This window comes from Chelonia mydas, chromosome 11 (assembly GCF_015237465.2).
Source record: "Chelonia mydas isolate rCheMyd1 chromosome 11, rCheMyd1.pri.v2, whole genome shotgun sequence".
Taxonomy (NCBI): Eukaryota; Metazoa; Chordata; order Testudines; family Cheloniidae; genus Chelonia; species Chelonia mydas.
Genome location: NC_051251.2, coordinates 44177713 through 44193601, shown reverse-complemented (window position 1 = coordinate 44193601; position 15889 = coordinate 44177713). Strand labels below are relative to the sequence as shown.

The following is a 15889-nucleotide window of genomic DNA, read 5'->3' as shown; positions in this document are numbered from 1 at the left end:
CCCTGCTCCACTCAGGCACCCTCCTCAGCTCTCAGGCAGCCACGTCCTTCTCTCTCTACCGCTAGAGAAAGACTTTCTGAGCTCCTGGCTCACAGCCCTTTTATAGGGCCAGCTGTGGCCTGACTGGGGCATGGCCCCAGCTATGGCTGCTTCCCCAATCAGCCTAGCCTATTGGCTCCCCAGGACAGCCCTTTCCCAGGGCTGTTTTAACCCCTTCCAGGCCGGAGAGGGTGACTACCCCGCTAAACAAGAAATACACTTTTTCTAATATTTTTCTTTATTAATTCTCAAGAAAGATAAAAAAAAACACAAGCAATGCAATAAGCAGGAAATATAAATTAAAACTGCAATCGTAATGGGGACAGTAGGACAAAAATATGGTGATTTATTCTCTCTTCTACATTTTTGTATAATAAGAACAACATTCATGGTGTTTATTGTCTTGTGTACACTAACACCTTCAGTGGCTATCATATGGTCTAGCTCAACATCACTTCAAAATTAATCACTCACAAGCCATTCACGCTCCTATGGATTCCTCTCCTATAACATTATAATGTGTTTGAAATATTAAGGCCAATATTTTCAAAAATGAGTGTTTAAAATCAGGATGCTCAGTCCATATTCAGGCACCCAAATATGTGACCTGCTTTTGAAGTGTTCAGTACAGTGAAGCCTCTGCGTGCTCAGCATTTTTAAACTTCATGCTATATATTTATGTGCTGAAATATGGAATTTGCAACCTAGCCTTAAGCACCCACTTAAAAAACGTTGGCTTACGTACTTTACCAGTTATCATGATGAAAACAGCGCCACCGCCAGCAGTACTGCAGAAGTAAGAGTAGCAGTACCGCAACTCGCCCTACAATAATCTTGCAACTCCCTTCAACTCCTTTTTTGGGTCAGGACCCCTGCAATTACAATTAAATAGATGAAATCATGATATTTATTATTTTTTAAACCCTATGACCGTGAAATTGACCAAAATAGACCATGAATTTGGTAGGGCCCTAAAGATGTATGGAGTTGACCCAGGGTGAGGCTCTCCAACTGCACAGATCCTGGGGAGTATATTAGCAATGGAAGCCCAGCATAACTGGGATTGTCCAATATAATGTGGAGCATTCTACCTGAATCCCTACTAAATCAGATATAATTTCAGAAATTTTGTGGTTTCTACAAAATGTTTATGATACAATGCACCTTTTCAAAGAGAAGCTTGTTCCCAGCCTGGCAAGTCAAGCCATACGGAACAGATGACACATGTCTGTAGTTAGATCTGAAGTTAAATATTCACACACAGTAAGCAAAACATTTAAGCATTCATAAGTTAACACCTCTAAGAAAAATGCCTCCCAGAACTAAAGGAGAAAGACTTATGAAGAATTCTTCCTTGCCCATGCCCACATAATTCTATACCTCTTACCTAATACATCTGCATCTATGTCATAGGTCTGGAGTTTATTTCCCCCAAATAGCTTCCACATCCATGTCTTTTCCAAGACACAGCAGAAAAGGAATAAGGAACTTACTGAAACATTGACATATCTTACCTGCATTGGAAATGCACAATTCTATTATCAAAAGACTTTAACTGCTGAGCATCAGGCTTTGCTACCATGAGGAAGAATGAATTAATAAAACCACCAAACATTACAAGTTAGAGAGTTACAGTTGTCTAGGATCTTTTCCTTACCTGCTTACTGTCCCTCTGAGATGACAATGAAGAGGAGGCACTTTTATGTGATGGAGTGGATGTTTTGTGAGCAGGAGATACACCTTTCTCCTCTGAACTCATAGTTGCAGCTAATTTCTAGAGATGATCTTGTGCTCTTAAGACCATACCAATCTTGTCTCAAACTCACATACAAAAAGAGAGGGGAAGGATTTTCCACATTATTCAGTTTCACAGTTTATCTTCTGGAAAGGAGGAGATGAACTCAAAAGGCATCCAAACTTCACCTTAATTAAAACAAAAATGGGAGAGAAAAAGAGAGAGAATGAATTACTTTCACTCTGAAAAAAAGTTTCATTACATATCTGTAAGCAAACAAAAAGATTAACTCGTAGTCATTGTTCTATAATATGGTTTCATCAATACATTTAACGGATTTCACAAATATTTACCTATGGTTTCCTGACATTACCCAATATCTGTACAAATGTTGCTTTTCACTCTGACAAGAAGATTTTAAATATTCCTTTTTTCCAGCAGGAAAGCCCACAGATGCATTACAATGCATTTTACCATGGCTTGAAGCACCTTGGATGCAGAACTAGATCTGTCAATCTCGACCTGTGAAGACCCAGATAGTTCAAAGTACTTCCAAAGTTGCTTCACAGAACTAATTGCTTCAAACTTTATTTCATAGGTTATTAGCAAGAACAGGATAGTCACACAAACACTCCCTACTGAAGAACAACTTCAAATTTAACTCCAACTACAAGCAAACATATATACATTGTGCCCATAAAGAAAATTGAGGAGAAACCAACAATTTAGGCCTCATTCAGAACTATAAGCCTTGTGCCAGGTGGCTTGAATCTGCAGACTTTCCTACTAGAAGAAAGGAAATGTTCAGGGACAATCAGATAAATGTTCTTATTCTTCTTCGCCAGGAAAGTCAGCAGATCCATTACAATGGGATATACAATGTGTGTCACCCCGGGGGAAAAGAAAAGATGAATGAGGAAACAGATGCATCCTCTCCCCCTACCCCAGTATAATTTATTGGGGGAGCACTGTACAGATCCCTCCTTCCAATGGCAGGGACTGATGAGACCTGCACATCTAATTTGTCAAACTTAGAGGAGGTACAGAAACATGACCAGGAGACCATCCCACATGTCTCTTTATATGTTTCAAATAATCCTTCAAGCCAGGAAGCTGCCATGACTGAAAAAATGACCATAAACGTTTGAGGGGGAAAGGTGGTGTCTATTTTTGAAAGCTTCTGAAAAGCACCAATTTAGCCATCTAATAACTGAAGCCTTGGCAGCTTTTTTTGTTTGTTTGTTTTATTTTTTATGATAAGTGTTAGATCAGCAAAGCTAGAGTTTTTTGAATTGTGTGCCATGTTCAGTGTTGATTATTAGAGCCCTGCTGACATCAAGAGTATGGCAGAGGTGTGTGTGTTCAGGGGGTTGGTAGGTTGCTTGATTGGCTTTGTTTTGTTTTTTAAAATTATTTATTTATTTAAAGGATGTTTTGCATGTGGGCAAAAAAAGGATAGAAGAAAAACAAAACACATTTCTTGTAACTGGGTTTATTTTGGAAATAAAGCCTGTGTTAACTCTTAACATAACTTTGCCCTCATCAGAGATACAGTTCTGCTGTTTTCCAATAAGACCTCAACTCCAAAAAGATTCCTTTGCCAAATAGATTGCAGCCAAAACGACCACCTGTAAAAGACAGAAAATCCAAGGGTGTTTCTCACCACAGCATCAAAAAGGATGCTTAGTAAGGGAGATTAGTACAAGATTTAGATCCTAAGATGGAGGAATTTAGTGCAGAAAAGTTGAGGCATCTTCTAGAAATCTTACATCTAGACGAGAGTAAAATCCTGCGCCTGCTCTCTCTCTAGTGAGCTGGAAACATCTACCACTTGGATTTTAGAGTCTGAGGTTTTAGCCCCATGTTATTAAGACATTACTGTATGAACTCAATTACAAATGCTTTGCCCTTGCCTCAACAAGCTCTTTCCATGCTAGTGATTTCACACTATAGAGCAGGGCCCTTCAAGGTACCCTGTTTGTGAAATACTTTCTCAAGCTGATATAATTCTAACCCATGGCTTGCCAGTAAAAGTCCTATTCATGTTTGTTTAAAGCTAAAGCACACACATGGTGGGTGCCATTAAAAACAGTATTTAATGCTCCAGATACCTGTAGTGACCATAGTACCTTCTTATTTTAAGTATATTGGTAACATAAATACTTGAAAGAGGTAAATACTGAGTTTTAAAACATCAAATATAAGGCCAAATTCACACTGGTATAAGTAGACACAATTCTTCAGAACGCAACAGAGATGCACTTGTCCCTCTTACAATACAGATGAACAGGGGAAAGTAGATACTCTGCACTGACAAACAAATGGAATACCTCCTTCATTAAAAAAAACAAACATATACTGCGTTTGTGTATCAGCCTGTAGTACGGTTTCTCCAAGAAACAAATAGATCTCTATGATAGTCCTAGCCTTCTTCAGCCCAGATGCTGAAAAACTAACGAACTTGTGCAATGAAAGGGTTCTCCCCCCTTTCACATTAGTGTGGCAAGGACTGCTGGTCCATTTTTACAATGTTTTCATACTGTATAAATATGATATATAAGTATGTGCTGCAGAGATTTATATCACTATTGGTATTTCAAGATCTATACAATTTAATACAAATCAAAAATCAATGTTAATGTTTAAAATTGCTGCACGTTAGAAAGATCTAACATAGCAGAAAGCAAAGATGATAATCCCAGTTCACAGAACTGTACAATCAGTTCAGTCATGTAATAGCTAAAAACAAGTTTTTAGCCATTTATGCTGAACGATAAAGGTCTTTTAAATATATTCTTTAGCATTGTAGCTTTTGGGTAAATGAAAATCAAATGGGTTTTAACATGTCTGATCTCCATTGAGTTCACTTATGCAGAAAAAATTACATTTAGCATTGGCAGAGGAAGACAGTAATCTGACACTTAAGAGTGTCAATCCTTTTTAAAGGTGTTCAGGAAGAGTATGCACTGTTGTTAGAGCCAACGGTGCTAGCAAGTAGCATGCAAGAACAATAGCTTTACCAATGGTCTCTTGTCCTGAGCTATTGTGAAGTGCCTTCTAGTCAAGTCTAAAACTTTAAATAAATAAATAAATCTTGACACTTGAGCTAGACTCAGTGGTGCTTTTTTGATGTGCACAAATTCCCTCAAGAGACAGAGCTGAGACAACCAAACTCATTAAACTTGTTAAATAACTGACTGCAAACTCAATCCAGGCAGTTTTATTGCTTACATATTGCTTACCTAGTTATATATATATTCACAAAATTGCACCTCTGAACATGAATGTAAAGATTGGTTCACACACAATATAGCTTATAAACAGAACTTTACAATATAACAAAGTTTATAACATACATGTGCATCAGCATCTGTTCAATGGTGACACTTCAGTAAATATTACAAGTGTTAACAAAATTAAATATTTCTAGCACCAATATTACTAACATTTTAACAAAGAATTAATGAATCAATTAGAGAAACATGACTGAAAAATAGGCAGATATAAGCACAATAGGAGAAATTACGAACACAAGCTATGATCCATAGGCGCTGACTTTTATTTTTCCCCGGGCTACTCCACTCCCACTCTTCCCGAGGCCCCGCCCCCAATCTACCCCTTCCCCAAGGCCCTGCCCTCATTCCACCTCTTTTCGCCCCCACGCTGCCCCCCAAAGACCCTTCCCATCCACCACTCGCTGCTCTCCATCCTCTCCTAAGCGCCTTCCCCAGCCGCCAAACAGCTGATCAACAGCACCACTGAATAGCTGATCAGCGGTGCCACTGAACACCTGTGGCTGGTGCGTGCTAAACATCCACTAATTTTTTCCTTAGGTGCTTGAGCCCTGAGTACTCCCGGAGTCAGTGCCTACACTGTGATCAACAGCTGTATTTTAGAAAGTAATGAAAAATCTCAGAAATGGTGTACCAGCTTTGAGCTTTCCTGTGTTGCAATAAATTCAGATAAATTCAATAAATCCATTCCTCTTCAATAATTAGGGCTTATTTCCCAAATTCTGCCTGATCATTTAAGCGTCGTCATATCCCCCTTACAGCACACTAAAAGAGTTAAAATAAAAAACAATTCTCCAAATGTAATGAGATCTTAGTCTCTCCAGAGCTAAAATTGAAGCTGGAGTTCTATTAATAAATTAACCTAATTTTTGATCTTCCCATTAAATTCACCAAAATTAAACCAATCCTCTTGCAATGTCACAGATGGGCCTGCTCCCTTTCCATCAGTCACTCTGCGTTTTGCCATTGACTTTGGTGGGAGCAGAATCAAGCCATACGCCTGGGTAGAATATTTTTAGCCAACACGAGGCAAAAGAAAAATCAGACAACATATTCAGGAAACATGAAAGTTCAAAAAGTGAAGTTCACTTTATGAACATTTTTTCCAGCTTTATTTGACTAGTAATAACTGCAAGTTGGTTTTAATCTTTTTTCTTGGCAACAACTAGCGTGCATGACTAGCTATGGGGAGGCTTCCTGGCAGAAATATTTAGGTCCAATTCTGCCCTATACATAGGACTAGCAATCAGCTCCTCTGATTCCTAGTCCTGTGCCTAATCCAAAAAACCATATAGCCCTCAACCCAAGCACATCACTTAGGTCAAATTTTTCAAATGTGGGTACATAAAGTTAGACATCCAAGTCCATACAAAGACACCTTAATAAATGGTCTGGTTGTTGATTGCCAGGGATACTCAGCACCAACAGCTCCTTTTGATGCATATAAATTTCCTCTTCTGTTGTATGTAAATATATTGTAGTGTACTACACATTTCTCAGTGGAGAGAAGCATTTCCTCATATACCCTCTCCTTATTTTGTTTTATTGTTTAATCTTGCCCATTGAGTTCACTCAAGTAAATTTTACTTATAGGTACAGACATGCAAATACAATACTTACTGTATACACATTATAATGGGAAGTAAGTTATAATTTTTTTTATGGATTGGGCTAGTGTCCATTCTTAAATATTTATTGAGGACTCCCTAATCTCTTCTGCAGATATAAACAAAAAAATATTTCATGATCAAGACAAGACCATTAGACCTTAAAGTTCATTCTTCTTCCATTCACTTTCCTTATAGCTGTCATCTACATTTTGACTGTGCCCAATTTGCCTGTCTCACTGATTTTATGCAGTAAATCTCACCCATTTACAATTCTTTCTGGGGTAAAAACCTCTTCATGTTTAGTTTCAATTTGGTATTCCTTGCCATTGCTATTTAATTCAAATTATATTTTATATAAAGGTATGAGATACGCTATGTTCAACTGAATTCAGTAACTTCAAGTTGGCCTTTTCCTCAAATATTTGGAATTTTCCCATGTGTATTTATATCCCCTTCCTAATTTAGCTTTAATATTGAGAATATATCAGATTTAGCCACTAGTTACAGCAGAGGGAGAAACTCCCAGGCCAGGAGAGTGGGAGCTGTGTGGAAGTGCTGTTTACCCTAGATTTAGCTACAATCTGCTCACTCAGCTATAGTTTTCCACTTTTTAGTGTATACTTTTCTCAGTGCTTAAGATCAAATATTAACTGGGATTTAGACACTGATGAAAACTAAATCACTTTCTACTTCCATCATTCCATTTCTCAAAGGATTTCAGTTGTGTTTTGGAAAATGAAGGAAATATAATCACAAACACTCCTTCCTCGATTTCTCATGTGAGAATTCTAAAGTCTCTGCCCTATGGTTCTGCAGTACCAATTCCTCTTTGTTAACCTATTAGTCCTCCCTTCTGCTGTTTACTAACTGAAAAAACATTAATTCAATGTCATAGTGAGTCATAGTGACTGGTCAATCTCAGGCTGAGCTCTGAGGCAGTTGGCTTATCTTCTGTGTCAATATTGCATTAAATAGTCTGAAAGATCTGTAAGCACTGAGAGCTACTTACTGATTTATCTCCAACTGTGATCTGGATTGGAAGAATGCACACAAATCAACATTCTTGAAATAATTTCTTAGGAAACTTGTACACAGAACAATTATGAAGAAGTATAAAAAAAAGATATTGATTTGCCATAAATAAATTCTCTAACCCTTGAACTGACCGGCCAGGGATTATTTCAATTTATTTTGATCAATTTTTATTTTAAAAAATACATGAAATTCATATGCAACTATAGATACACTCTAAAACTTGATGTGAGGTATTTGTATGTTAAAAGCTACAAGGTTCAAGGAAACAAGTGAAAGGAAACAAACGATTGCTCTGAAGAGATTTAACAAAACAGAGATTCAGGAGAGGTCAACTATTTTTATAGGAAAAAAGGGCTTGAAGGGTGTATTGGGATAATGTTTAGATTAACAGGAGGATGTTTATACTAATGGCAGCAGATAAATGAGGGAGCCAATATTAGACAATACACAAAGGAGCACAATTTGGAAAAGGTTGGACATATAAACTGGAAAAAACAAATGAAGGACAAGATAGATATGAGGGACAAGAGGAGGAGCAGTGTGGGGAAGCAAGGAAAGATTTTAGGAAGAAGCCACATGCTCATCCCAGATAGAAATGAAAGAAAGGAGAAGCCTGTATCACCTCAAGGGAAAGTAGAGAACCCCTATGCTGACTTTCCCACTGATTAGAAAGAGGGAAAGATGCCACCTGAAGACACCTCCAGGGCAGGGGAACAGACCAGCTCTCCTCTCTCTCAGCCTACTGGACGGGTCTCCCACCTTAAAGCCACCATCGTAAGTAGAAACAGCCATGGGAAATGGGGATTCCAAGAGAAGAATCTAACGATCAAAGACCTCAAGGGATGGGATGGACTCCACAGAGTCAGAGAAACAGTCAAAATGCAACCATTTGATGCTCTGAACTAGGATATTCTTTTAAAAGAATGTGTTATTCTCTAGGATCCAACTAAGAACATTTGGCAGTCCCCAGGCCTCTGCTTATTTGGCGCATTGCCCCTGAATTAGTTTTTGTTAACTATTGAAAGCTATGCACCTCTCAGCAATTTCTCTGCTATAAATAGAAATGGGGTGGGGGGTCCTGAAGACAGAGTCTCACACTCTAGACTGGGCAGCTATGAGCAACCTCATTGACATTGCTAAGGAAAAGCCATCTCCACCCTCAGAAATGGAGAATATTCCAAGGGCATGGAGCCTGGCCATGCTGCTGAAGCCCTGGCTAACATGTGCTCCCCCAGAAGCAGCAGGATCAAGATTTCTCATGTGCCAAAACAATTATTAGTAATAGTGATGAGAAGGTACCAATACATGTCTGACCTGCCCAGAGCCCAGTGTTATACGAGGTACAGGGTTACCATCTGCAACAGAAAAAGGGCTGGGTTTGAAAGTTCTATTTGGATAGCTCCAAATAAAATCCAATCTCAAATGATACGTTCCTCTGATAAAATTTGTGCTCCTCCGCACTGGCTATTTATGCGGAGGAGCACAAAGAATCTATATGCAGTTCAGGAATAATTTGGCTATACAATTTACAGTGTGGGATTAGGTCTCTAGACAAAAATGAACTAAAAAAATGGGGGGTCTGTCTCTAAAACTGGAATTATTTCAACCTCAGCATTTCTACAGATTGGTCTACCAATAAGGGCAGTTTTGTGTTTGGAGAGGGACAATGGATAGGAACGTTTGTATGTTTTGTGGATGTACAAAACAAAAGCCAAATCTGTACACCACAATTCAGGGGGGCCAATCCTTTTTCTGTAAACCATACTGCATATTTTATTGAAAGTTTCTCCCCACATTGGTGATCTTTTTCTATGCAGTAAAATCATAATCCTGCTTTTGTTGCAGCTCATAACAATGGATTATAGATGTTGCAAATACAAAAATACAATAAAAAACACATCTTTATAATGTGGCAAAATACCAGTGATTTAATAACCTCCTTTCAGGAAATGAGCAATTTGTCTTTGTTATAAAACAGGGAATCAATCACTTCATACCCACTAACTCAGGATCAGCATCATCAGCATTTAAGGTTCACCTCTGGATAATGATCTCTGGAATATACCCTGTTTCTACAACAACATCAGAACCCAAGGTGTTGCCTTAGCTGTCTAAGGCCTAGTCTACACTGAGCGGGGTGGGGGGATCAATCTAAGATATGCAACTTCAGCTACTAGAATAGCGTAGCTGAAGTCAATGTATCTTAGATCGACTTAGAATCATTTACTTCGTGTCCTCGCGGCATGGGATCGAAGGCCGCTGCTCCCCCGTCGACTCTGCTTCCGCCTCTCAGCCTGGTGGAGTTCCAGAGTCGACAGCAGAGTGATCGGGGATCGATTTATCGTGTCTACACTAGAGGCGATAAATAGATCCCCGATCCGGCAGGTAGTGTAGACGTGGCCTACGAAACCCTACAGAACTTAAAGAAGCTTTTAAATTATGCAAACCAGAAAAGAAGAAAAAGCAATATGTTAACATATTTTAAAGATGTAAATTAACACTGGTATTGGTCATTCATCTGAATCTGAAAGACGAAACAGGTAGAATTACAACTACTGATGGAGTTCTGCATTACTATTGATCTTTTGATTGTAAACGTTTTTTAAAAGATCTCAGAAGTGCAAATGAGTTCCTCCTAAAATAACAGAGGTCAATACTGGCTGATCTCTGAAGAAGAGAAGCCCATGGATTAGCTTTCAGCACTAATGGACAAATAGGTGATCAGTGTGCAACATAACAACAAATCCCATATCCTGACCCCATTCTTGTTTGAATTTAAAATTAGGTAAATTTCTTCTCCAGCTTTCATTAAACACTAAACATGGGATACATATTGCTAGTAGTACTTACTTTACAGAACTATTTGAAAAGAAATAAAGGATATGCTCTCCCTTAAGTACATTCTATGCTTTCTTGCTCAATATGTATTTAAGGGGCCCATGTTTTTACATTCAGAAACTGCATTTAATTATTTTCATAAATAACAGAAACAGAGAAAACAACTCCTCTGTTTTTCTTTTCAGGTCTAGCTACCGAGTATCTTGCATCTGAAACAAACACAACGTATACTTTAAATAAGTGAGCAGAGATATACTCAGGTGGTCTAACATTCCCATGCACCTAATTAAAATAGCTGAAATCTGCAACTAGCAGTTTCATTTTATATTTGAGGACACTGGAACATATTAAATGGACACTCCTATTAGCTTAATTGTCTCTCAGTCATTGCACTGTCTTTATTGGTTTGTTTAAGGTACCAGAAGCTGATTTTTTTCCTCTGGATGGATTTCCTTAACATATCATTGTCCAATTTTGGACTATTTAACCTCGTACCCCTGAGGCTAGATGCTAAAGCACAGCCACTCCTCCTCACCTACCCTTTTTTGAGCCATTCTGAACCCAGCATCTAAGTATCTGCTTGATCCTGCAGCCCCATCCAGACAGGTCTTCGTTATACAGGCAAAGTCATGGCTCTGACACCTATTCAAATTATGGGCCTTATTAATGACTGGTCTTTCATTAACCTGCAAAAAGTGAAGATCTGAGTCACCAAATAGTTGGTATGCCCAAGAGTATTTGCTTGCCAAAGCCAACAAAACAGAGTACTTGGCTTACACCTCTGACTGATCTTTCATCCTTCTACCATCTCCTTCCTTGTTTCATCATCACATTGATTGAAGATGTGGTCAAAGAAGGCCAATGTGGGAGACTAAATACCTTGATACTCTTCTTTTAGGAATTTTGTTTACTCTAAAATGTACTATTTAAATTCTGTGGAGCAAATCATGCAGTCCTTATTCAGGTGGAATGCCCAGGGAACTTAGTCATGTGTAAGGAATATAGGATTTGGCTTTGTAGCGCTTAAAAGTTCCACTCATCTGCCCACCACAGCAAACTGGATACTTCCCATTGTGTGTGTGTGTATGGATGGAGAGGGAGGGATGCAAAGGGGACAATTACCATTAACTTCCGATGATTCTAAGTCTTCATTTGAAAAAAAAAAAAAGTCTCACATATGGTTGCAAAAAAGTCAAATGTTGAACTAAATGTAAACCAGTGCAGTGCTGTCTTCCTGAGTCTGCAGATAGACAACTCCAGAGTCTCTGCTGTTCACAATTTAGCGAAGCTGCAGTGCAGTGAAAACAAACAAAACTCTGGTCAGTTTTCACTACTTTTATTTTATTCAGAATCTTTTGAGCTAAGAGAACAAGAATTACACGATTTCCACTTTACGGTTGCTCTTTGAGAAAGCTATGACTATTAACAGAGGCAGACACCTCAGCTAAACATACTTCACGTTATGCAGAACCCAACCCCAAACATACAAAGCTGCCCACAACAGAGCGTTTTTCCCTAGAATGGGCCAACCCCCAATGCCAGGAGATTATTGTTACCGAAGTGTCACATCTAGAAGAGTTCCTGCCTCTGATGAAATGAGAAGCAGACATCCCACATTACCTATACATCCACTGAGCCATATATTTAATGTACTCTTACTTCTTGTTACAAGCAATGCATTAACATTATAAAACTACAGTTGGAACAGTGAAAAAAAATCCCCAGGACCTTCCACATAACTTTTATTACTACAGGAGATAGTCAACATTTTTACTCAAGGTTTAAATGATACAGTCCTTCCATTACAAAAATGTAATTTAATAGCAGGCTCTGTATCATCAACAATGAAGGTCCTGGAGAAGTACTAATTATTTGTAGCATATTTACAATATGGAAGAACCACAATTATCCTCTCTTTAATAATCCATAAATTCAATAATTTGCATCAAAAAACCCTCATTTTCCCATACCACATAGTAAAGATTTTACAGTACAGTGCTATTATATTGTTATATATGCTGTATTATATGGCAAAGATTTATTGTAGGGATCAAAATTTACCCTGGTCTGAGGTCCAGGTCTTGCTATTTTAAAGTCCTGGACTGGTGACAAAACGGTTCAAGGGACCAGCAACCCATTTAACATCATATCCCTTATGAACTCTGCAGAAAAGAAATAATTTGTCATTGGAAAGCTTGGAAATCATTTTTAGCACTGAGGGCTTGTGAGATGCAAGATATTAACAATCTCATTTGATTACCATCATCTCTTTCAGCTACTTTAAAAACTGGATTTCCAAGATTTGAACAGTATAAAACATTCATCTCTAACTACAGGCGTTTATAATTATGCTGGAATTGAGGAGTGTATGCTGTGGGGAAGGAAGAGAATAGCTGTAATACACTGACTTTTAAGTGAGTGAACACACTTTCACAAGACTTAAAGTTAAGTTACTGTGTGCACTACGTAGCTATTTTCATAAAACATTGCCAATCCCACATTCAGGAAGTGCTACAACCATCCAGTCAGGTGGAGAAAAATTGGTCATAGAGAAAAATGAATGAAATCGGTTATTGTGTCCACTTACTTGGGCCACTGTAACTCTTGTTGAACATGGAAAAAGGAACTGCTTATAATGTCAGCAATAGATGAGAGGTCACTTAAACAGCCTCTCAGTTTTTGCTGGGAAAAGGAACTTTCAGCAAAGTTACAAATATTAACATTAGGTTTTGTGAAACTACTGAAGTTTTGCATGGTTGATATTTAATAACATAGCAAAATAACTTTAAAAACTGCTAAATTAGGTAGCAGTCATGATTTCAGGTCCTGTATTTCACAACCTGACAGAGCTAGGAAATGCTTTCAGAATCAGCAAACTTGTCTTATTATTGGTCTTAAATCAGTAAGAAAAATATTTTTGATCCTTGCCTGATGTACCAAGTACATTTTCTGGTAATTCTATTAAAGATTATCAAAATAATTACAGTTAGTTTATGTTTCTCTAAATAAATTGACAAAGTATTGTTTGTTAATGCAGTTGATTTTTTAAGTGTGTTTGTTTCCTCACTCTCGAACACACAAAATTCAATTCTCCACAAAGGATATCATAATCGTCAGTGGGAAGTAATGAGGCTTACTCTGCTTAGACTATCAGCTTCAACCAGGTTTCATTAAGTTGGTACTCACTCACAGTTCCTATATACTCCCAAAACACTTTACACTCAGTATGATTTCTATAACAGTGAGTACCACTTCGTTTTTCAGTCCTGGTTCAGATGTATTCCAAAACGGTATAAAGGAAATTAATTCTGCTTTAAAATACATAGCTAAGACTGACGTCATCAATCATGACCTCAAATGGATGGAGGAGGTCAAACAACAGATAATCAGATTCTGACGAGAGGTCAGTACAACAACATCTGTCTTTCCTATTTTCTGCTTGCCTCCATGATTAAGGATAATTTTCTCCCCTTCCAGAATCCCTGAAGCATATATGGTAATTAGTGGAGTTCCAGTGTATTCAAACCTCCAGCTTAACTGATCATTTGGAAATGAGCCTTCAGCTCATTTTCATTCTCTGAGGATGGACTTGATAGCTGAAGGGACCCTAGGATTTATTTGTTGTTTCTCCTCGCTCAGGCTGCTGCAATTACAAGATATTACTGAGTCACAGGTTTCAGCTGTGTGGATATATGTGCCATATTGTAGAAGCATCTCACGTACACACTCTGAATAGAGGTAGCGTAGCATGCGATGAGCACAGAGAGGTAACCACACGGTGAGAGCATGTTTTTAAAGCTTTTAACTACAGCCCATCAGTTCTCCATTAAATTATAATAGGAAAAATTTCCACTGCTTCCAGTTAAGTGTAAAATCTAGAGATGGTTGAAAAATGTATTGACATTTTTTGTGACAAAAACCGGCTTTTTGACAAAATGGAAATTTTCTCATTAAAATGTCTGGTTCCATTATAATTTCTCAAGTTTTAATCAAAAAATGAAGTGTTCTGGTTTACAATAACCAAAACCAAACAAACCAGTATCAGTCACACAAGCTAACAGGTTGCACAGCATCACTTCCAGCAGAGGTGGGAACAGAACACATATCTCTAACAGGAGAAACTTCAGTCTTATTGTCAAGGTTCCTTCCCCACTCTGAACTCTAGGGTACAGATGTGGGGACCTGCATGAAAGACCCCCTAAGCTTATTCTTACCAGCTTAGGTTAAAAACTTCCCAACGTACAAAGGCCTTGTCCTTAAACCCTATGCTGCCACCACCAAGCGTTTTAAACAAAGAACAGGGAAAGAGCCCACTTGGAGATGTCTTCCCCCAAAATATCCCCCCAAGCCCTACACCCCCTTTCCTGGGGAAGGCTTGATAAGAATCCTCAACAATTTGTACAGGTGAACACAGACCCAAATCCTTGGATCTTAAGAACAATGAAATATCAATCAGGTTCTTAAAAGAAGAATTTTAATTAAAGAAAAGGTAAAAGAATCACCTCTGTAAAATCAGGATGGTAAATACCTTACAGGATAATCAGATTCAAAACATAGAGAATCCCTCTAGGCAAAACCTTAAGTTACAAAAAGACACAAAAACAGGAATATACATTCCATCCAGCACAACTTATTTTACCAGCCATTAAACAAAAGGAAATCTAACGCATGTTCTAGCTAGATTACTTACTAACTTAACAGGAGTTGTAAGGCTGCATTCCTGATCTGTTCCCGGCAAAAACATCACACAGACAGACGAACCCTTTGTTCCCCCCCTCCAGATTTGAAAGTATCTTGTCCCCTCATTGGTCATTTTGGGTCAGGTGCCAGCGAGGTTATCCTAGCTTCTTAACCCTTTACAGGTGAAAGGGTTTTGCCTCTGGCCAGGAGGGATTTTATAGCACTGTATACAGAAAGGTGGTTACCCTTCCCTTTATTTTTATGACACTTATCCACTCAGGCTCCTAGCAAGAATCTGCCACAGTTATGCTCTTCCCTATACTGGCTGTAACCAATGCTCTAGCCACTAGGACACACTTCCCTTTCCAATGCCAAGGATAGAACCCAGGAGTCCCATTTTCCATATTTCTACTCCTGCCTAGCAAATATTTCTGTAACTCACTGGAAAAGTTATGTTACATTCCCTTCCGGTGGCTGGCCCATATGAATGATAATGTTAGTGTTAGAGGTCTAGGTTAAGAATACGAAGGTCCAGGATTTTAAATCCTGCTGACAAACCCTACTGGGGAAGTGTGGGGGTTCCTTATTGTGGTATACCATAACTCTGCATTTTCCAGGGTTATTTTTAATGGTTTAATTCACAGTATTGTCAACCACAA

The 15889-nt window shown here is 38.4% G+C and overlaps 1 protein-coding gene across 14 annotated transcripts in view; it reads right to left on the bottom strand.

Annotated features, from left to right (window-relative positions):
* The window catches only part of OSBPL6 (oxysterol binding protein like 6), a 206188-nt gene that overhangs the window by 95380 nt on the left and 94919 nt on the right, over positions 1-15889 (bottom strand). For all 14 annotated transcript variants that reach the window (XM_043524752.1, XM_043524755.1, XM_043524757.1 and 11 more), the window contains one exon: positions 1697-1962. In XM_043524752.1, the coding sequence (XP_043380687.1) occupies positions 1697-1798 (102 nt within the window). In that variant the 5' untranslated portion in view covers positions 1799-1962. The remainder of the gene's footprint in view (positions 1-1696; positions 1963-15889) is intronic.